The sequence below is a fragment of the Corvus brachyrhynchos genome, unplaced genomic scaffold, assembly GCF_000691975.1.
Source record: "Corvus brachyrhynchos isolate BGI_N302 unplaced genomic scaffold, ASM69197v1 scaffold409, whole genome shotgun sequence".
Classification (NCBI taxonomy): Eukaryota; Metazoa; Chordata; class Aves; order Passeriformes; family Corvidae; genus Corvus; species Corvus brachyrhynchos.
In genome coordinates this window covers 3,841,929-3,865,886 of record NW_008246059.1, presented here as the reverse complement: position 1 = coordinate 3,865,886, position 23,958 = coordinate 3,841,929, and the positions used below count along the sequence as shown (strand labels likewise).

Genomic DNA, 23,958 nt, shown 5'->3' with positions numbered 1-23,958 from the left:
TCAAAGCCCTCAGGGAAGTGTTTGCTCTGAGAGCTTAGCAGCTTTCAGAGGTGCCTGTGAAAGGAGTTTAGCAAATAAAGCCACACTAACAGAAAAGGAAGAATTACAGAAACACAAGAGGCAGGCCTGAACCATCACCCTTATGACCCAACCCACTGCAGCCACACGTGTTTAAAATCCTTCAGCTGTAGCTTGTAAACCCTCAGCCACAGAGGGAGTCAGCAAATGTCTTCAGCCATTTCAGCCACACGAGTGTTGGCATGCATTGAGAAAATACACAGTTCATAATATGAATCTTCTGTGGTGGCTGTGCAGCACTTTTTCCTCCTCTGAACCATGAGTCCTTAAAAACAATAAAATCCACTAAGAATGTAGGAATCTTCCACAAACTCCCCTGGACACAGACCAAGCTCCTCCATGGCTCAGAGCCCTGTTAGTTCAGCACGGTTATTTTAGCCTGAACTTATGGTCAAGAAGCATTTGGCCCAACATTTGCTAATGGCAAAGTTCCCTTCTGCCTCTGCCTAACTTTCAACTAAAGGCACAGTAAAACTGGGGGAGTGGGAGTTTATACAGATCCCCCAGCTGCCCCTGCCCATGGCATGCTCTGCATCACCCTGCTGGGGAAGGAAAAGCTTTGAAAGAAGAAAGCACTGCAGTAGAACTCACAAAAGCCATGTAATCCCATATGGTATAGATGTGAAGGAAGAAAATTAATGAATCAGCTCAACCTCTTAGAAAACCTTTTGTTCCTCACTGCTCACGTTGTCTGGCAACAGAGCAGCTCTATGTTTGAGCTGAATTCTCTGTCTTGGCTGTTTTTTGGCACACCTACAAAACCCAGACACAGGTTTTGCCCCTGTGGAGAAGGCATTAAGGACTCAAGAGAGAATGTGGAACAGAGCTAATCATTCTTAAGTAACTTAAGTTTGAACAGAAGTTTTCAAAAAGAAAAGGACTGTTCAGTGCTCAGTACTCACAGATGAGCAGGTAAGTCTGAGAATTTGATTTATAATAAGAGCTTTCCCTTTTTCAGTTGTTAACATGTATCTCCATATATGCAGCTAGATAAACAAATGGCAAGATTTCAGCAGCACAGAGCAATAATCCAACCAGGCTTCGGCATTAAGGAACCTTAAGACTGACTTTAGCTCAATGAATCTGTTTACTTTGCTCAAGTGTTTCCAATAAATACTGTCTCCCTTTCATGGCTGTGCCTCCAAGAAGTGCAACTACCTTGGCACTAGGTTTCAACAAGCTTGGAGTATAAATGGAAGAAGTGGGTGAAGGTGACCTTGTTTTACCAGCACAAGGCATCTCATGGATGCAGCTTCACTGGTACAAAATATCTTTAAACTGAGCCAGTGGTGTCCATTTCAGAGGGACCAGCCTGCTCAGTGCAACAAAGCACTGCCAAAATGCTCAGCATGAGGATACACTCCGATGTCTGAGGAGGCTGCAGCAGCCAGAGCGTGGTAGCTTAGCACAGTGCAGGAGCTGCAACATGGGAGGAGTCAGACGGGAAGACTGTCACTTCCCAAAGGTAACTTCAGAAATCCTCTGTATTTGAAAATCAGCACCAGTGAAATGCTGCAGGACACTCATAAAGTGGCATAAGAAAAGCAACTCGTAGTTACTGAGAAGAGTTTCTAAGAGTTTTCAAATGCATGTGCTTTGTCTTTGATGCCCATTGCCTGGAGCAAAACTAACTTTCATTTTACCAATTAAAACCTGTTAAAATTGTACTTACCTTCCTTATTTTTTTCTATTGCCAGCAATTTAAAGAGTCCTGATGAGTCCCATGCACTCTTCTATTTTGCTATGATACTTCTAATCGCTGAACTGCCTGGTGACATGTTAACTCATAATATAATTAAAAATGACAGGACCTTTTGGATGCAAACCTCAATATTTGAAGTGTTGGCAAACCTTCCTTTTGTCTTTTTGAGTGGAAATCAAATCAAGTTTTCACCTTGTGAAGTCATAGAATGTACCCTATGAAATTTTTATTACTAGGGCAGAGATATGAAATGCCTGCACTCTGGCTTGGGCACATTAAATTGTAAATAACAAGGCTCACACTATTTCATGAAAGGGAGGAACTGGGAGAAGGATGATAATCAGGGTATATGGTGTGCCTTACACTAATGCCTGAGCCACCTAAACAAGAGCCACCTAAACAAAAGCCACCAAAACTTGGTTTGATACTACTTTCTGTTTATGCTGTACATACTGTAACACATTGACAAAGATATGCTAATTTTGTTGTACACATAGGAGACAAAATTTGTCATATGCTGAGCAGCTGCTTATGGCCTACACATCCTGCAAGGCTTTGTAGGCTACACATGACTGATCTATGCATCAAGATGCTAAAAAATACATATACCTAAGCAAATGTGTTTCTGGAAGAAGATCATTCTTCTTTCAAGGCATTTTGATGGCACTTTGTTGCATAGATGGGATTGATCCCTCTAAAATGAACACTGCTGCCTGAGTTTAAAGTTTCTTTGAAGTTTTAAATTAAAAAAAGAAAGTATGTTTATGATGTAGAATATAATTTTTGTGGGAATCCTGTTTCCTTCATGATATTCCTTGTCTCTGATCTCCAGAGTTAACATCTGAGCCAGGATATGACCAATGAATAATGGAACTCATTTGTATGACATTTTCAAAATCTGTAAGTCCTTTTTCATCACATTAATAAAAGAAGTATTGGGATAAATTCAGCTGCCTTCTAATAGCATTGTACTAGTGGATTCAAAATGCAAGTATTAAGGGAAGCTTTCCCCGAAGACAGAATCACCAGAGTGCAGTGTGCCAGAAGAAGGAGGATGCTGACACACACAGCCCCCTGCCTTGCTCTCAATGTCACTCCATAGCACAGCACACAGCTGCAGTGCCTCACAGCGCTCACACGCTCAGGGGCTCAGACTGTGCTTAGGTTCAAGACAAAGTTTGTAGTCTTAATTCATTCCATACTTTGGATTTTTAATTGCTCTGGTAGTTTACATAGCAAACAAAAGAAAATTAGCAGATGTACAAATTTGTATTTATGAGGGAATTTACACTCATCTGTTTGCTTGTAAGCTGCGTTACTGACCCCCTTTCTAACAATGTTGCAACTCCTGAGCACTCCAAACAAGATCAGAATCAGTTTGCACAGGGTTTTCTTTTACACATGGGAGTGAAGTCCCTGCAACAATGGATTTAAAATATGTGGCTTTTTAAAGTACAAAAGGAATGTAGTTTGGTGACTTGTTTTTTTAACCCTATGCTGGTTTTTTATTTTTTTTAACTGCATAAGAACAGCTGGAAGTAGGAAGGCCATCTATTTTTAAGGGATTAAAATGAGCTTCTGATGACTTCAAGAACAAACTGAAAGGTTCCCACATGAAAGTGTGTGACAAGTCTTGAGCTGCATTCTCGTGCTTCATGCAAACCAGAAGCGAGGCCCAGCAGAAACCAGTGAGGTTACGCCTACAGGAATGATGCAGACATATGCAAACTCACTCTAAACTAGGCCAGAGTCTGCCCATGCTGTAAAACTTTGTCCAAGAACCAGGATAAATATTCAATCAGTTCATCCGTTCCAGTAGGAACAACAATGCTGGATTCATAGCAGAGAGGAAAGAGTAAAAATCTCTGCACTTAGCAGTTAGGGCACAGAGCTGGGAAAGAAAATCCTGGACAACAGTCCTTGTTTCACAGGCTCTTTCTCTTTTCTTCAGCCACCTTTCCTGCTCTTCCTCACCAGCTGACGTTTATTCGAAGACACCAGTTTACAATATGAAAAAGCATAATTTGTAGAGTCTGATCCTGTCAGTGTGTGTTAAATATGATCTGAGACACAATCCTGGAACAAGACTCTTCTGGGAACTTGAGGCAGGATAATCTTGTCTGCTCAGGCTGGCACATCCAGTAGATCCTGAGCTTCTCAAACCTGTGATTGTCTCGCCTTCAGCAAAGGTGCAACATATTATCGTGCATGCAAGTAAGGCTAAGAGCAGCCCACCACCAGGAGCTGCCTGAGAGCAGCTAGTTAGCTCTAAGTCTGCACACCCCAGCTTGTATTCCAGTAACTTGTTCATCCATATCCTCAGGTCTCAAGATCTCACCATGACAACAAAATATATAATAACCTGCATTCTCAAATGTCTTTGTGACTTCCAAAGGGTCAAAAAGTAGTTCTACAGAATCAGCTAAAAATAAAACAAGGTTTTCTCATTCTGATCCCAGACTGTTCAAATACAAACTTCCCTTGAAGATTTTTAACTTTCTTGTCCTCCTCAGACTGATGCAGAGAATGTTATCAACTGCAACACTACTCTGACAATGGATCCAAATAAATACAAATTGTGAATCCACTCAGTTTACAAATGGAAGGACATCTTTTTTTGTTTCCTGTGATGAGCCCACCACCCTGCTTCTAAGGCTTCTAAGCAGCAGGTTAAGCTCTTCCTTCATGTCTACCCTCAAGCACCTATGCAGAAAACACACCTTTTATGGATATCCCTGCAAGCCATGTTAAGATGAGTGATACTAAAAGCATCACAGGCTTCAGAAATCTGTGACAGGAGAATGATCTTTCCTTTTTGAAAAAAGTCCTTTAGGAAAGCATGCCCCTTGCTTGGCTTACCTTTTTCCTCTCTATTCATGCCCTCCCAAACCTTGAAGCAGTTTCCAGAACTCATTTCACACTGCTGACAGGTAAAAACACTTCCTAATTTCAAACAATACATGGCTGTATTTATCTATGACCTAAATAGGTGGAACTCCAGAGATACAGTGGAGTGCTCTTACCCTGCAATAGGATCAATCAAGTTTACCCACAGACCAGAGTCTACGGAAAAAGCAAAAATTTCTGTGGTAATTGTGCTACTGGGTACAGTTCCTTGATTCTGGAGGTTCACAGGAGCTGTCTGGTGTTCTGTCCACAAACACCAAAAAGCCTTTCCTGAGGCTTTCCTGTGCATAACTCTTCTTGCCTGACAGTACTACTTTCAGTGGGCAGAACTGACAGCCATGGGCAGTACTTAGGCTCTGTCTGCCTAAGTGTAGCAAACTGTTTAAGAACAGGCACAGGAATTATACTGCACAGGCTACAAGTAAAAATCTATCCCCTTATACATGAGACTGCAGTGCAATTGTGTCTATTCTGAGCTTTGTTTTAGCAGCATCAATATGGACCATTGCACGTTCCCACTTTTAGAAAGTCACATTTTATGTCCCTATGTTAAAAAACTTGCAAAGAAAGTGTCAAGGATTGTTTTATGTGCACTCCTACATGTAAGAAGATTAAGAACAAGTCTAACTAGTTTTCAGAAAGAACAGAAAATCCAGTATTAATCATCTACAAAGATCTAATGTTCCAGCATTTCTCATTAATTCATGTGCTTGTCTGCCCACCTACTTAAAAACTCAACATAATGAATAAATCAAAGGAAGAAATGTAATGAAGTATGAAAGTAAAGTGGAATTCAAATATGTCATCCATCAGTTACCAGCTTCACCACAGATATGGACAGGCATTAGAGCCAAGCATAGAGGAGCATGAGCTTCCTCCTGCTTCTTGTTCCTTTTATGCCATTTCCAAAATCCTTTTCTATATTCCGGAGAAAACGCTGTAATACTACTAAACGTTCTCTATGTTTTGTGCACAGATACAGCTCATTCATTCTCACTGAATTTCAGGTAACAGTCATTGCCAACCCTGCAGAAAATCTAGGAACAGTTTTACTTCAAATACCCACAAATTCATAAACACTATTTTACCCTCAGTAGTCAAAGATACAGAAAATAAAAACAGCACCCTTGCATTTTTTCTCTCTGAATAGAATCTGTGATCAGCTTCCATTTGCCTAGCTTTCACCCCCCTGCCACCTTCTCTCTAGCCTTCTGCAAAATCATTACTGCAGCACTGATGACTAGGGAAAGGCATCGGACCAGCGTGACGGAGCAAGTAAGCCGGGGAAACGAACAGCACACTATTTTTCCCTTGTCATCTCGGAGGGAACAAATGAACAAGTTGTGCTGGCTTTACTCCACAGACACCAAGAAGCAGCCAAGGCCATCTCCATTTAAGGGGGAGCTCTCCATCACTGCGCATTCTTGCGAACAGAGGACAGGCAAATAACGGGCAAAAATGCAATGCCCAGATAATTTAAGGCAGTGTAAACATTGCAAGGTTGTACAAGTAGACAATATGACAACTGGTTTAAAGCATCAATCACTAAAGCCAGCCTCTTTAAAAAAATTAGTATTTATTATCAGACAATTAGAGCAAATTCTTTCAGATTAGATCTGTGGACAAAGGACTTTGGTCTGAGAAGAATGCAGACTGTCAAATCTTTTCTTTTTGCTGTCACACTGTAAAAAACATTGACTACACCCTCAACTCACTTGCTTTTTCAATAGCACAGTCATTCATTCCTCACCACACCCATATACACTTTCTCTTCTATTCATACTTAGAAGCTAAAGTCACATAAAAAGTTCTATATGACGCCTCTAAGGAAAGCAGCTCTAACCTTAAGAGTATTAAAAAGGAAAATAAGCCTGATCATTTCTCTAGTTTAGATCTATCTCTGTTTACAAAATCAGTTTACATTTAAAAACCCAAAAGGATTCTGAGAAACAACTTGTATCCACACCAGTGGAGTGCACATCTACATTAGCATTTTTACTTCTATCAGTTTGTGAAGCACTCCCTACTTATCTACACTCACCATGCTTCTGGTTCACATTGTGGAAATTCCTTGCACATGCCAGCTTAACTACTTTTACGTGGCACTGAGCTTCCATAGTTACTCCAGGGAATTGCATAAATATGCAGTATATAGGACCCAAACAGAGCTCCATCATATTAAAACTCCGACATACACAGCATGGAAAAAAAAGCATTTCACAGCAAGTGTTTCACATTACAGATCCACTTTAATTGCACTGCCCTATCTGCTGATGTGGACATACTTATCCATCTGAAATTCTTGTACAGAGGAAGATAAGCTTTCTAAAGTTGTCCTTTTTTTTTTTTTTCCCCATCACCTAGATATCTGAACTCAACTGTTGTTTTAAAAATTAAATTTGATTTGTGATTCTAAACACCAACCCTGAGTTATTATATCCTTTTTAAAGGATATCTATAAAAATACCAATAAAGCTTGAATTTTTAAACTCTGTTTCACCACGTGCTAAGGACAAGCCGTGGCAAAAACAGGACAAAAGCTAGTGCTTGATACGGAGCTGATGGGATCTACTGTAAGTGCACTTCTGAGAAGTCCCCCAATAGGATATCCCTTTCAAGGCCTTCAAAGAATTTGGAAATGAAGGTGTAAGCATTTAAAACTTTTATTCATGATTTACATATGACTAAAAATGTTCACCACAAAATGCATACTTACAGTTATCTTGTATTTAGCAGTGAAAATAGTCACCTCCTCATGGTAAAGCACCAAAGCACATCACAGAAGAGTCAGAAATAGATTTATCAGTTTTTTCCCTTAACAATGTACTTGACAAAATTGAAGATTTTATTGAAGGCTAAAAGTTCCAGAACAAATTCTAGTCACCTGAGTGTTTGGCAGGAACAGTACTATTTAGTAGCAGGTTTTGGTTTTTTTTTTTTTCAAAAAAAAGGCAGAAAAAAGTAAGAGCTATTTTTCACAAAAATGAGACAGACATAATTGGGTCAAACACTGAGTTTCATATTTCACCTGAATTTTTCAATGGGAGACAAACAGAACAGTTTGCTAATAGGAGTATGTACAACAGCTGTAAGAGCAGTTGTAAAAAAAATGGAAAAAACCACAGCTCACTATAGCTGTTTGGTACCTATAACTCCACTCAGTTTTATTCATTACATTTAACTTGCATTTCATTCATACTGCATTTAAGAAGACAACAAGATTTTTTTAAGTTAAGTTGTGCACATGTACACAGTTTTGGTAGTCTTTTAAAGCTGTAAAATATATATGTAAAGAGAGTCCTAATGACCCTATTACAGATTGAAGAGAAATAACCAGAATCAGTGTTACATACAAAACAATATTCTAGCACAGAAACCAATACAGTTATCAAATAATTCATTAGAGAATAAAAGTGTTGTACAAAAAGAGAAATGCTGCCTTTTTATCACTTCACAGCAGCATATACGAAGGCAACATTAAGAAAAGTGCACAGCAGAAAAAGAATTGTTTCGTTTTTCTGAAAATCCTGAATTTTTCTTCAGACATCAGGCTTTTGTCCAGAAAGATATTGGGTTAGGGTTTTTTGTGTTTTCTCCCAGAGAATGTACTCTTCTTGCATTACTTCTCAGTAAGGCGCTTACTCTGACATGTAGGAACGATACATCAGGGCCACGATAATTGCTGCTATTGCCGGGATCACCCAGTTGGACCATGAGCTAAAAGGGAAGTTTTTGAAAAAGCAGTTTAGGAAGTGACAATCAGCAAGTTATAAGAAGAAAAAAAAAGGTCATTGCTTAAAGAAGTCCTTCCTCCCCACTCCAATGAATACTTCAAATTCAGCGCAACAGAACACCTGGATTGGCCAGTAATACTCTATAGACAACTGAAAAAGCTTGTACAGTTAAGGCTTTGTACTAGAGCTTACAAGAAGTTTGCTTACTAGAGAAGAGTAAGACCCTAGATACATTTAAAGTCATGGTGTCCTGCCCAGAATATCATTCATTCAAAAGCCATTTAAGTAGCAGCATCACATGACACTTCTAAGCAGCCAAACTCCCCACCCAGAGGGTCATGGAAGAGTCCTCTGAGGCTTCAGCAGTAGGCCACTGTCAGCAGGTTATAACTTTGGAATACCACTGAATCCAACTTTGTAAAGTGTTTTTCAGTCCCCTCCCAATTCTGACCGATCTTCCTTCTTATCTACAGAATCCTGTTATTTCCCTTAGGTGCAACAGTGGTAGCAAATTTTAAAAGTGAGGCATCCATGTCAGTAAGTTGGCAATGGCACTAAGTGTCTTCCCTTCATGTGGCAGGCTCCAGAAATAAAGGCCTGTGCAAAACAAACCATTTGGTAGATATTGACACCTGTCAATGTGAGAAAAGCATCTACCTAGTAAGCTGACACACTGGTAAAGCGGTACATAGACGGCAGCTTGCACTTTACACAGAACAGAAATTTTCATGCACCACCCCCCAACATCTCAGCTTTCAGCAGATAAAAGCTATTCAGCTTTCTAAGCTTCAGAAACACAATCATGAGGAACTTCAAGTTTGACATCAGATGTCATACTGTACCTGGAAGTAGACTGAGCAGTGGTAATAAGAGTTTCCTGGAAAGCAAAGCATAAGAAGATATTACTTCAGGAAGACAACCCACTCCATCTTAACTAGCCCCACAGTTTCTCAAAACTCATCAAGTGGGACTAATTCAGAAACAACTCAGTGCATGCATTTGGGAAGCATTTTCTCCTAATTCCTACAGCAGTTCTGTTGTATTATAAGGTCACCAGCAGCAGTTTCTACCACCAACATTGCATCAAGTTTCTAAAACAGTATCAACAAGAAGAATTTTGCTTCAAGTTTTCTATGAAGCTAACTGCAACCTCAGGTAACATTTGAGAAGTTTTAGTCACCTAAAAGACAAAAATCCTTTACTTGACTAAAATCTAATTGAAAGGACTCTGAATGATTTCACAAATATTTTTTCTATCAAAACTACATTAAAAAAGCTACTAATTTACATCTACAAGGCTTATTAAACTCAGGGGTTTTAGTGGGGTGTTTCAGACTATGTAAGAATCAAGTCAAATTGTTATAGCTATATTGATTTGGATTTCTTGTTCAGTTTCCATAGGAAAAGCAGCACTACAAGGTCAAATCCCAGTTGGGCACGTGTGCATGGTTTATATGAAGACATATTAATTTGAATAACTCTAATTGTGCATGACCCTAAGTGCATTTTAAAGATCCAAGCATTAAAACTCTACCTAAATTTAGTGGTACAAGATCAGTCACTGCAAAACTACTTGCTTCGGTATCAGAACATTTGCAATTAATTTAAAGACAAGGGGATTTCCAACACCCTCTCAGAGGTTTAAGCACGCTACTTTTGCAAGCACCCAAATCATCCTAGGTTAACACATGCAAATACCGTGCGTAAAAGAATATGACTCAGAGATTACATCTCTTTTGCTTTTGTGAACATCTCAATGAAAAACTAACCCCAAAGCCAAACAGCATGGAGGAATAGGTGCCCACATTATCAAGGCTAACACCTTCTGTAACAGACATGCCACATCCAGGCCCAGGGGATGGCTCCCCCCACATCAAGACAGTTACAGAAATATGGCCCAGCTCATAAAAACTTAATTTTAAACTCCACGACACTGGACATGTGCACTGAGGGTACTTTAAACACAGTACGAGGACAAGAAGGACATTTGAAAGCCCAAGGCCTTCTGACAGCTCCTAGAGAGACAGGGCACAGAACCTACATAACTTGTCCCATACCCACCCAGAGTATAATGCAAAATGAAACTGTCTTTCTACAGCCACCCATCCTGCTGCAGAAAAGCATCCCAACTTCCTTCTAGAATGATGGAGAACAAGCGTAGTGTAGGTAGCTATGCAGATACATCTTAACTCCCACCTGACTATGCACTGGCCCAACTAATATTCTAAGCACTTCAGTTTGGTAAATTCCTGTGAGCTTACTCAGAGGATTATCTGCTACAACTTGCACTAGGCAGCCTGTTCTCAGTTGCATTTATCATTACTGCTCTTACAGCTTAAGTGTAAACTGCCCTGAATTTCAAAAGAAATCTGAACAGCAGATACTGTTCTTGGTGGGAAGAAGCTCAGAATTCCAATCACTATTCCATTTCTTATTTTTATTAGTATACTAATGCCAGGCCTTAATAATAAAATTAATAACTGGTATAGTGAGCACTTCAGTGCAAGTATATATATATATATATAAAATTTTCCTCCTTTCCTTTAACTAATTCATGTCATTGGAAGATCTTACAAAAGTGATTACTTCTAAGAAACAATCTGTCAAAACAGCAAGATTAAGATCTTATTCTTACTAAGCTTCATTTAAAAATAATTTTCTAAGTATGCTGCTGTACTTGTAAGCCCAGTGCAAACATCCTCTCTGAACACAGCGGCAGCAACTGTACAAATTAATCCCTGAAGCACCTTCTCCCTTAAAGGACATATGAATTTTATGAGTTTGATAGCTGAGTGCCAACACAGATTAATTCTATTAAGGATGGAAAAAAACATTAGAAAATAAGTGCAATACTGCATTGATAGGACACTCAGCAGAATCTACTGAAATAGTCAAGAAGTAAACAGTAATTTCACCTTGAAAAGGGTTCACAATTGCAATTTAACTGATTTATGATACACTGAACGCCTCTACATTCTTGATCTACTAGCATGACAGATATATTGTTAAGCATCACATTTTTCCTCCCACAAACACTTATTACTTTAATCTGTTCAACCAATAAACTGGTTTTTTGTTTTGTTTTTTTTTTAAACTAAACACTAGAAGACCACTGACTGATTCTAGTCACCTTTTTGCTATAGTATAATGCCATTACACTTAGTAACCTCCTGGTATGAAGCCACACAAATTAAAGAAAATAACAGTTAAGGGGAAGAATAATTTGAAGCAGTATCAATGGGTCGAAGATATTTATAACCTGAAACATCACGCTTAAACGGAATTATTTCTGTTTCTGGCGGCATACCATTTATACACAGACACTCAGACGCTGTCTGTAATTCCTAAAAGAAACAATGTGGCATTTCAAGAAACACACTTACTGTTGGTTTCTGAAGCTTGGCTCTGTCATCCTGCAAGAAAAACAAGCAAGAAACATTTAGACAAAATCCGAAAGCATTAAAAACAAAACCAAACCCATACCATTTATCACTAAATTCAGTTTGCAATTCATTCTGTTAATGTGTAAGCAAGTATTTTTCCCTAGGTAACAACAGACTTGCAGGAGAGCGGATGTCAGTGATTAATTTTGAGCTAACATAAACAAGATCGATCACTTCCTTAAATAATACTTCCCAGTATGCAACAAAAGTAAAACTTGAGCCTCCAAAAAATTTCATTGTTCTTTGTGCCCACGTTTATACCTTTCCTTTGTCTCCAGAGAATACATAACCTTAGCTTATACATAGATTGCAATCATATTAATTCCACTTAGTGTACTTGTATTATCAGGTAAAGTCAACTAACTGGTTGTGGTCCAATGTCCACTGGACCAAAGGTCCCAAATTCTATGGATCTTTCATAAACTCAAAGTTCTCCTTGGCACAGTCATATTCACTGCAAAAAAGCCCAACAGTACATAATCCTGTCAGTGCTGTATTTGTACATTAAACTACCAAGCTGTTTGTTTCATATCAAATGAAAACAGGCACTTGCCAAACAAGGAAGAACTGGACTGATAGCCAGGCTAAGAACATTAGTGGCATCAGAAATAGATGGCAAGCCTGCAAAGCCACAAATGTGCATCAGGGCCAAGTTACTTCTCATTAGGAGAAGCTACACGATCAAGAGACAACCTGAGACAAACAAGACTGGGAATCTTACTGTGAAATAGGCTACTCAAAACAGTGATTTTTACCCCAAATGCAGGACAAAACATACATGAAACAAGAGGAGAAGAGAAGAGGCAGGAATGGGCAGTAGAACAGATGGGCACACTAGCAGCCTAAACCTCAACAGTGTCTTTCAGCTATTAAGATGCAGGAGAGTTTAACAATGGCCTAGTTGAAGGAAGCCAAGGCAGCAGCTCTGTAGCTAGAAAGAAATGCTTCAAAACTTAAGACAGCAGAAAGGTGCTTGTTAAACGTACGGGAAATTGTATGGACAGTATAGAAAAGAGGAAGTGACAGATGATCCAGTGGGAACTGATCATAACCAACCCTGACAACCACAAGCAGGGAACCATCATACAGCTAAAAATGGCAGGAGCCAGAGAGGGGAAGACAGAGCAACAAACTGGAAGTACAATGTTTATAATAACCATTTTCTAAACATATATATGAAGAGCCAGGATTGTACTTTTAGATACAGATGGAAGCCTGGCAGATACATATTTACAATGGTGAAAGCATGAAAGTGGTTGTTAAGTAGTCATTTGGCATAAGAAAAGGTCTAGACATTCTGACATACCACCTTCAGGGGTTACGGAGTCTCATTAGAAAGCTGACAGGGGTACATCAGAAATGACATGATTCCATATTCAGTTTATTCAAGAACTAAGCTGTAAGACAATTTAAATCACCAAAAGATGTGACCATCCTTATGCTGCACTAATCATATCCCTTCACGCTGAAGGAACTATCTCAAACCTAGGTCCATCCACAAACAGCTGCAGGACCGGCATCCAACCAAACGAGCAGTTTTTCTCGACTTTAAAGTAATTACCAGACAAGTAACTAGATGCAAAAACAGTATAGTAAACACAAAAGTAAGGACACTATCATATACTCACAGGATGAAGTTCCCCAACAATGAAGGATTCTGACATTGCCCTTGCATCTGTGGAATGGCCAACATCTTCAAAGTTCTCAGTAGCATCTCCTCCAGCTTGCTCCCTAAGGACCTCTTCACCTCCTGGGTGCTGCAATTTTTAATGAGTTTGAATTTGTTAGTGAAATACATTTCATATTCTAGAAATGGAAATTCTACATTTTTACATTTCTAAAATTAAAAAAAAAATCAGCTTCTAAACTTTCTAGAGCAAACGTAAGCCTTTCTGAATAACTAGAGAGCTTTATGTACTCTCTGAAGCCAAAACCAAGAAAGCTAAGTCCCTATTTCATTGGCAAAGAAGCAATAAGAGGCATTACCCCTTGCAACTAAAGCATTTAGAATGTTGTGTGGGAATCAGTCTGTATTTTAAAGCCCAACTATTATCTGAAGTTACATTCTGTGTTTTCACTTCTTTAGGAAATGTGTATTTTTCATCCAAGCAATGCTTTATAAAGCAGAAGGATAAAAGCCAAAAGGTAGAAGCTGCAGCAAGAACATTCCAGGAAGATAAAACAAAAAATCTGTTCACAAGAAGCACAATCAAGCATTGGCAAAACAGGCTGGCACGGTTCTAAGGAACCTAACCTTCTAGTTAATCCTGGTTTCAGCTGGGGGCTACGCCAGATAACTTTAAGGGGCCTTTCCAAAACAAATTATGGTACAAATATCAAGTTTGCCAGATACTTTGGAAGTGTTTAAGCACAACTGAAAGCCCATTCAAGACCCCAGAATAGCAATTTGGTTTTCATAGACTATGGAATCCCAAAACCACATTGCTGATAAAACCCCTGAGGATGCAGAGAAGTCATCTCCCAGTATCTTCTAATACCTCAATCTATCACCATTCCCTTAACATAAACCCCTGTTCTCCATTAACTTTTATTTTCCTCAGGATGCACTTTGGGGATTTTATGAAGTTCTACATTTCTGTCTATCTATCAAATAACTGCCTGTATATACTGCAAGATCTATCACATCTTCTAGTCCAGTGCATTTCCTCAGCTCCAAGTTACTCATTTATGTAACAGGTAACATGCCATAAAAATTCACCACTCAACTTTCAAGTAGGAAACTACTACATAAACATTGGGAATGATTAGGTAAGCAACTTGAAAGCACTTGCTAGTACTGCCTTGGATTAACGTGACCATGGAATAGATATTAGCACTTTACCAGCAGCAGAGGAAATAAAAGGCTTTGGAGCCTCAATTCAATTTTTAATGCTTCTGACTACAGGATATAAAATTACAGAAACTAGGCAAAACATCTACTATTTAGAGTCATCTTGTGGGGAGCACAGCTGACCAAAGCCCACAGATTAAAGAAATGGCATAAACATTTCTACTAGTCTAGGCAATTCAGGTTAGCACTTACTTCAAATCCATTAATCTCCTATCAAACCTTCTCTTCTAACAAAAACAATATTTGTTTATACAGATGAAGCAAACTACTACTGTGAGCTTCCCACTGTACCAGAACTCCAAAACTTGAATCTTTGCATTAAAGGCAGACATTTAACAGATTAAGGAAGTTGAGGAGGAAAAAAAAAACCACAAAAACCCCCAACAAAACACTTTTTAAAGAGCCAAGATACCACAGCTATTAGGGTAAAGGCTCCCTACCATGACTAAGCAAAAGCGAGATTAAGCAACTGATAGAGAGATTAGATGCAGCAGCTGAGCCAAAAAAAGTTAGAAGAGTACAAGCAGAGTAAAGATTATGCAAGCAACCTGCAAATATGGCATGCTCACCAAAGTCCTGTCCTTGAATCCATTCTGCTAAGTACTCAGGAAAAGGACAGGACAAAAGTTGAGAGAACACTCAAGTTCAATGCCTTGAAATGGCACTTAAACTGAACTTGGGTCTAACCAGCACTCCCAGACATTGTCTCAACTAAACCTTCATGGAATTTCTTCAGCAATGTGGGTTTGAGTTTTTTAATACCATGCTAAAGAATTGTGCCCCCCAAAATAGAAAATTATATGTACCAACTTCAGCAGAAAAGGTGGCACAACTCCTTGGCAAACATGCTTAACAAACAAGGTATCAACAAACAGCAAAAGGCCCCAAAGTTAAACTACCCATAAAGCACCAGCACCAAAAGTGGTATGTAAACTCAAGCATTGCACTGAAACCAAAGGCCACTCACACAAACACATAAAATACCAGTTACTCCAGCAAGTCATCAAGATCACATGGTTTACACTAGCTCACAAAAAAAAAATTCACCATCCAGCCAAACAAGTGAATACCTACCAATGTAACTGCATCTACATTAAAATTACTTCACGGAGTACTTTAACAGACTACTTGCAGGTTGCCAGCTACAAATGATCATGTACCAACTTGCGTTCCCAAATCCCTCCCTTGTGACACTACAAAGCAATCACGTAGCTATGTGGGCAGCACCACAGAGGCACTCCAGCTTTTCTCTGTAGAACTAGTTTTTGGTCTAATTAGCAACTGATCCCTCTGTCTAAAAAACCACAATATTAGCATCAAGACAGCGGCAGCAACCAATCCTCTCTACCAAGCCTCTGACTATCACAGATCAGCTGAAAAGGACAAATTCACCCTGACCTCTGGCACTACAGCTGGAAAACTGGTATTATTTTTTATGACATGAGCAAGGCTAAGTACAGACAATCACACACAGAATTCCAAACTTAAGCCACCTACCAGATAATGTTAATAATAACCTACTAGACATTGATGGAAGGACTTTGAAGCTAAACACTTTGCTTTTAGCTGCCACCTCTGCTTAACCATATGAACTTACAAACCCTCTGTAAATAACTGGCACATAATTCATGCAATTAATGAACAGAGTTCACCTCACCTAATGAAAGAGAGCAACTGTAATGCCTCACACAAAGGGCAAGAACTGACTTTTCTATCAAAAGATGAGCATCTTTCATGGTTGGATGAGCTTCCCAAAGCTTGTTTATACAAGGCCTTTGTTCACAATTCTGTCTGGTAAACAAAGCCTGCTACCAGAACTGCTACTTTAATGAAGATCCTCTGGATAGACCCTGGAACTGGAAAGCCCACAAGGCTATACAGATAGTAGTAACTCCTAAACCAAAATCCTGTTGATAAAAGTAATTGAAGAGTTCTTGCAGGTAAAACTGTAGTTCAAGGGAAATGAAGAAGCTTTTGATGATAAATTAAGATAGCCTAGCTCATTCCTAGGACATTCCCAATATAATAAATAATCTAAGTTACAGGAATAACAGATGCCTATATAGAACCAGCATTAGCACAGACCACAGACTAATTCCTAACAGCAGCACATTAGAAAGTTTTAGATAAGGCAAATAAGCAGTTAATCTTGCTGCTCTCATCTGGGTCAAAAGTCCCTTTTACCTCATCCTGAATGCCACCTTTTCTCCCCCCCGCTATAGTCATTTTGATTTCTCAGTGTCATAGTTCAAGACTCTATTAAAGGATAGCTACCTTAATTTGCAAGTCCTGTGCCCTCTCCCTTCCTATACAGGGGGAACAAAATCTAGGGTCCAATCTAACTTTCAGGGAGATCAAAGGTCTCTGTTAGTGGCAGTTTTATAAACTCACATTTCACTGTCTGCACTACAGGAATGAAAAGCAGAAAGGGGGCAGTGGCAGAGCCAGGAACACCCAGAGAACCTCAGCCTTAATCTGCAGGACAGACAAATGCTTGCTTATTTCACGGGCATTTTTATGTAGTCTGAAAAGAGTCCTCCCAATTATTTCTATTATCAATTCTGGTCCTGGAACTTAAATAGTCTGCTCATATAAAATATCAGGAGCCTAGGTAAGAAGATCTCTCTCTGACAGTTTATTTTTGAAAACTATCATTAGGCTTTTAGATGAAGTGCAAAAGAAATATCCAGTAGCTTGGTGCCTGCCCTGATTGCAGTTAGGATAGAGTTCCATTTTCTTCTTGGAAGCTGGTACAGTGCTGTGCTTTGGATTCAGTACAAGAATAATGTTGATAAGAAACTGATGTTGTTGCTAAGTAGCACTTACCCTAATTCAAGGACTTCTCAATGTCCCATGCTCTGCCAGCATGAAGGTGCACAGAAGCCAGGAAGGTGCACAGCCAAGACAGCTGGCCAAAGGTATTCCATACCACAGAACATCATGCCCAGCAAACAAACTGGGAGGAGTTGGCTGGGAGCTGCAGCTCGCTGCTTGGCAATGGGCTGGACATGGTTAGCATCTCTTTTTGTCTCCCTTTTTATTGTAGTTACTATATTTTATTTTAGTTATGAAACTTTTTTTATCTCAATCCACACATTTTATCTTTTTTCCCTGATTCCCTTCCCCATCCCACCAAGGGGCTGTGGGGAGCAGTGAGCAAGGGGCTGCAGGGCACTGAGGTTAAACCACAACAGTGCCCATTTCCCCACTTACAAAACAGTTACAGCTTGCAGAGATTTGCATAAAAGTGCTAAGAAGTGCTATTTTTCAAAGCATTTTCAAATTCTCCTGCAAGCTTCATCAGGGCTTAAGGAAGCGTTAACACTGGGTTTAACCTGCAAACTGCAAGGTTCTGCAGTAACAATTCCCACGTTTCACTCGCAGACTTCAAATGTGCCAATACAGGCATCTTTCACTGCAAGCTGATCATGACTTTAAACATGGAAGGCATTATGCTACTCCTCCCCAACACCATCACACTGAATGAATGTAACTTATTGCCACATAGGGGAGAGAACATTTTTCATCCTGACGCAGTAAAACAATATTTGCTTTTAGCACTTTATTCGATCAGTCTTACAAAACACATTTAGTGGGAGCTGTCCATTCCAGGAAAAGTTTAGAAAAAGTGCTATGGAAGCACAAGTTCATACCTTCTGGAAAAAAAAATTATTTACCAATTTTTTTGCTGTATTCTCAGACTACCAACAATTGAAGTAACCTAAACAAAGTCTGTATTAGATTAATATTAAATGCATACCACAGTTGGTTTTTAGAACAAGAAACTCCTCTCTAGTAGAGATATTTCTATACATGTCAGCTTTTTTGCCTAGCTTAAGGAATCCAATCAAGTTCCCACAAGAACCTCACCACAACAGCAAGTAAATCAAGATACAGATCGTTCATTTTAATAGGTCCAGCTACTCTTGTTTATCTCATTAGATTGATGTCAAAACCTGTCTAGAGGGATGACTTTATTAAAATTATGGGGAAATACTATAGAGCATTGCCAACATACTCTCTCCATTCATTGACATTTAATGTTATTAATATATGTAATTAGCTACAATGCAGATATAGCCATGACATCCTGCTGTGAGTACACAAGCACTTCTAGTAGCTATTTTCCTTTAAATGACATAGGATCTTATCCTGGTTTCAGCTGAGATACAGTTCATTTTCTTCTCAGTAGCTGGTACAGTACAGTGCTTTGGATTTAGCATGAGAATAATGTTGTTAATAAACTGATGTTTTGGTTGCAGCCAAGTAGTGCTTACCTATGTCAAGGACTTTTCAGTGTCCCATGCTCTGCCAGTGAGGGAGCATGGCCAGGACAGCTGACCCGAACTGGCCAAAGGGATATTCCATACCATAGCATGTCATGCTCCATCCATAAACTGGAAGGAGTTGGCCATGAGCCACCAATCACTGCTCAGGAACAGGCTGGGCATTGGTCAGCGAGTGGTGAACACGTGTATGATGCACCATTTGTTTCTGTTGGGTTTTATCCTTCTCTCTCCTTATTATAACTATTGTTATTACATTTACTTTATTTCAACTATTAAACTGTTCTTATATCAACCCAAAAAACTGACCTTTTTCTGATTCTCCTCCCCAGGAGGGCAGGAGAGCGAGTGAGCCACTTCGTGGTACATGGGTACTCCCTGGGATTAGACCACAAGAGCTGAAGCTAAGGAAAAGGTTTCCCAAAGCTTCTGCAACACAGGTCTGACTGCCTTTAACGACATATGACATAAAAGTTTCTGGTTTCAAGAATACTCTTTCTTGATAAGACCTTTCAAATAATGTATTCTGAAAGCTGAGGTCTCTTGATTTCTTCTTCTAGACTTGGAAAATCAAAGAAAATTCTGAGATGAATATTCAAACTATGAATTTTCCCCAATATCTTCCACTAAAAAAAACAAACCAACCAACCAACCAACAAAACCCCAAACCCTGAGTAAAAAAAGCAGTTGCTGGAATCTTCAGTAACTCCAAGGATAAGATATCAGAGCACACAACTGTTTCCTCCTTCAGCACTTTTTCTATATTTTCTATGATCTTTTCTAAGCCTTGTCCTTTAGGAAACCAAGCTAATATGGATCACACCATGCAAAGCCTCCACTCCTACTCTGCCCTGCTACTCCCAACACATACATGTCACCACCCCCAGCCCATTTACTATCTAACTTCAATCAAGTGTTCACAGAGGCTGATTGTTCCCCAAAACCAAACAAGTTCCACTAAACATCTGCAAACTCCATGAAGACACAACAACTAGACAGAGGGAGTGCAGCCTTTAACTACTGTAATGGAGTGAAAAGCAGCACCACACTTCCACTTGTATTAATACAAGAGCATCCAAGGTGTCTTCAAGACTGAAGCACCACAAAGTTTTCCACTTAGTTATTAATAAGAAAATATTTCCATAGGTTAATGCAGTTATTGGTTTAAGAAATGGGACTGGTGAGCTTAGCTGCTGCTCCCATTTCTTCACTTCCCAGTAAACTGATACTTACGTACTACTTGGCAAGAGCATGAGTGAGGTTATGCTTTAGCAGTGCATCCTTTTTTAATACTACTGGACTTAAATTTCAGTGGCCCACACATAAGTCTTAAAATATGCTAAGCTTTTCTACTCCTGAAAGGAACCGCAAGAAATAAACCTGAGTTTAACCCATAACACTATTGAAACAGTTAACATAATCCCCACTTTGAGAAGGGTTTACTGTACTCTGGAATGAACCTGCAAGAGGCTAGCTCCAATGTCTCCTCAGCTATCACATGGAAATGCCTCACGGTGTCTGACAGTGTCAAAAGAATTAACATAACACTTGATAAGTTAACTAAGTACCAAAAGCATTAAAAAATAAAAGGTTAAATAAGTGCCCTATGAAGTATCTTAGTCCAAGAGTTCCATAACAAAAATCACCAACACAATGAATATTAAAATATCCAAAAATTTTCCCTGGGGCTGTAGCCTCACTTAAGATACTTTGGGTAACTATTCTCAACAATCTCATTCATTATCTCAGAATGTCTTTGAAATTTCAGCTCAAAACCAGCCATGTTCTATTGAAAGCTTAACATGAGGATGAAGTCTGACTTATCTGTACCAGAGCATCTCAAGATATCCCCCAGTTGTCCAAACCCCAACTATTTAAATGCTTACAAAGGGAATTCTTTTGATATGCTGCTGAATTATCAATGCTGTCCTGAAGGATGAAAATGAGATTTTCTTGGAGAAATTTACAGAAGGTGGTGCCTCTTAATATTTTTTAATTTCACCAGATGTACTGAAAGAAGGGGCTGTGCAACTACTTAAAAGCTCATGAGATCCTGGACCTGGATTTTTTTTCTCATGTTAGGTTAGGTTTAGGGTTTTTCTGAGTTGTGGGTCTTTTTGTTGCCGTCTCCTCAATCTGGACAATATACAATACAATTATGTATCAATCAAAACTGATCAAGTTTCCAAAAGACAATTCACTTTTGCAGACTACATGAAAAGCTGTTTTCTCCTCCAGGGCTTCTATAATTAAATTGGCCCCGACTGCATAACCATACAGAGATGTCCATAACTAATGTATGGAGACAACCAGGGGCAGAACTAGATGAAAAATAATGAAGGAAGAGTCAGTAGATCAGTTTCACAATCTGCCTTGCTGAAAAGCCAAACAATTTGCACTGACACACCGCTTAAGAATGAAATACTACCTGTGCCAACACTGCCTTTGAAAAATTGCTTGTCAACCCTCCTTTGCAAAATGTTCAATTTCTCCTGTGAATCGCAAGTGTTTACAAACATAAAAATCAAGATGGGGCTACAGAACTAGTGATGCTTGAAATCTGTCACATCGCTACCTATCTAAACTGTCTTTTTGATGGAATTAATGTAAGTCTACCATACATTTTTAATTGGATGCTAGGTTGCCTTTAGGAAGAGTTTCTTCACAGAAAGAGTGATTAGACATTGGAATGGACTGCCCAGGGAGGTAGCGGAGTCACTGTCCCTGATAGTTTTAAGGAAAGACTGGATGTGGCACTTACTGCCATGGTCTAGTTGATACAGTGGTGTTTGGTCAAAGGTTGGACAACATCTCAGAGGTCTTTTCCAACTTAATTGATCCTGTGATTTTATCTTTGCAGACTGGGAATAGGGAGCAAGGGAGAAAACTCAAAATATCTAAATCCCAGTTCCATTCAATTACCAAAAAAAAAAAAACCTCCACGGTAGTTTTATTTCTGCATCTCCACAGAAGAATGTTTTAGTCCAATAACTAAAATGCTTCTTTACTAACCACGACTATCAACGATTACATCAACTGCTCACTGTCTGTCAGAGATCAAAAACATCAACCGCTAACTGGGGAAGGAAAAAGTCCAACAAAACACAACCAAAGGAATTGAACTTGACTCTAGTGCTCTACACTAGAGTTTGAACTGGTGCAGCTTTGCAGCATCACACTGCATCCCTGCACTGAGTGGATTAGTGCAGCAGTGAGAGCAGCCCTAATTTTCTGAACCTGGCTGCCTGTGTGTAATGCCACATCCTGCAAAAAAAGACCACCCAGGATACACTTATTTGGCAGGCAGGAACACAAGCCGCTGTGACCAAGGCTTTACCAAGGACTGGATATAAGGAAGAATTTTTTTACAGTGACAGTAGTGAGGCATTGGCACAGCTTGCCCAGAGAATGCCCCATTCCTGGAGGTAATCAAAAATAGGGGCTGGGAGTAACCCGGTCTAGTGGAAGCTGTCTCTGCCCTTGGCAGCAGGGCTGGAATAAGATGAGCTTTAACGTCTCTTCCAAACCAATTTTGTCATCCTGTGACTATTAGAGTAACCCGAAGATCTGTGATATTCTGCAGGTTGTGATACTTTCCTTCCACTTTATCAAGTTTCTTTCCTGTTCCAATATAACACACACGATAATAGTGGGAAGAGAGGAGTTGCTGAACTTTTAGTTCACAAGAGAATATGGCTCTGGCTCCCAGCTGAGTCTTCACTTTTAATTCTGTTTTCAGCTGACACACCAAAGCAAGAAGCAGATGGATTCAGGCCCACTCTTGGTACCCAAGATCCACACAGCCAGTCCGCCTATCTGAGCCTCAGTACTGACTCCATTTTCTTTCTCCTTGTCGTCATTTAGTGGAAATTCAAATTCCAAGGCCGAAAGTTTAGGCGGGCGCGGGCAGACAGCGGATGACACCGCAGCGTGCCCGGCACGCTCGGCACTCCCGGGTTTCTCCTGCCCGAGAGGCGCCCGGAGCGCGGGCCCGGCTCGCAGCTCTTCCTCCAGGGCGCTCTCGCGGCACCCAGGGCGGCTCCCGCCGTGCCGCACCCGCGGGCCGGGACAAGCAGACGGGAGCCCGCCAGGTGCACAGCGCGGGGAGCCGAGGAGCGGCCAGCCAGCCCACCCCGCCCCGCGGGGCTCCGGTGCCCTCAGCGTCCCGGCAACGCGGGCACCCACCTCGTCCAGGAACTTGGTGACATCGTAGATGCGATGGTGGATGATGATCCAGGTGCTCTGGCTGTTGTTGTGCTTCTGCACCTCCTCCAGGCGGTAGTAGCGGCCCCGCCACGGCTCCTTCCCCGTCTCGCTGGAGCCCACCATGTCCTGTCCGCTCCTGTCCCACACCGTACACACCACAAACTGCGAGCCCGCACGCCGCCGGGGCCCCGCCGCAGGCCCTATCCCCTCCCGCCGCGGCCCCGCCCCTCCCGCCCAGTCGGCCTCTCATTGGCGGAGGGAAATGCCACTCAAAGCAGACGGGCAGGCTGGCGGCGGCCGTGGCGGCGGGGGGCGGGACTTTGCCGTCGTGCCCCGCCCCCTCTCCCCGCCTCTCCGCGCTGCCATGTGACCGGCGGGGCGGGACGGGGGCGGGGCCGGGACAGCCCCGGCCGGACGCGGTCGGGCTGCTGTCGGTGCCGGGCTCCCGAGCTGCAGCTTCTCTATTGCTCCCTCCCTGGGGTGGTCACCCCAGCGGTCGCCACCTTTGGCAGAGGCGGGCTGCGCGGCTGCCGGTGTGCGGGGCGACGAGCGAATAATCGCTTACTTGCAACGTAGAACCACATTGGAACGGTTTGGGTTGGAAGGGAACTAGACAAGGTTGTTCAAAATTCGATCCAGCCTGGCCTTGGACACTTCCAGTACAAGAAAGACAAGGAACTACTGGAGAGTGCACAGCACAGGGCCACAAAGATGTTTAGGTGTCTACAGCACTTTTGATGAGGAGAGACTC

At 40.8% G+C, this 23,958-nt stretch overlaps 1 protein-coding gene across 1 annotated transcript; it reads right to left on the bottom strand.

The window, feature by feature from the left end:
• Nucleotides 1-7,332: 7,332 nt before the first annotated feature.
• On the bottom strand, nucleotides 7,333-23,406 carry LOC103623593 (cytochrome b5). Its single transcript, XM_008642708.2, has 5 exons — nucleotides 23,187-23,406; nucleotides 13,493-13,621; nucleotides 11,805-11,834; nucleotides 9,264-9,298; nucleotides 7,333-8,404 (listed from the first exon to the last, which is right to left on the bottom strand). Exons 1-5 carry the CDS (start codon nucleotides 23,328-23,330, stop codon nucleotides 8,326-8,328), a joined length of 417 nt encoding a protein of 138 aa, XP_008640930.1. The 5' UTR covers nucleotides 23,331-23,406; the 3' UTR covers nucleotides 7,333-8,325.
• Nucleotides 23,407-23,958: the final 552 nt, after the last annotated feature.

What these genes read in the sequence shown, in the direction of transcription:
- LOC103623593 (XM_008642708.2), bottom strand. Translation starts at nt 23,330, where the DNA reads ATGGTGGGCTCCAGCGAGACGGGGAAGGAGCCGTGGCGGGGCCGCTAC. An exon ending in TCACCAAGTTCCTGGACGAG is followed by an intron (nt 13,622 to 23,186) that starts GTGGGTGCCCGC and finishes TAAAAATTGCAG; the next exon opens with CACCCAGGAGGTGAAGAGGT. An exon ending in CCAAGCTTCAGAAACCAACA is followed by an intron (nt 9,299 to 11,804) that starts GTAAGTGTGTTT and finishes TTTGCTTTCCAG; the next exon opens with GAAACTCTTATTACCACTGC.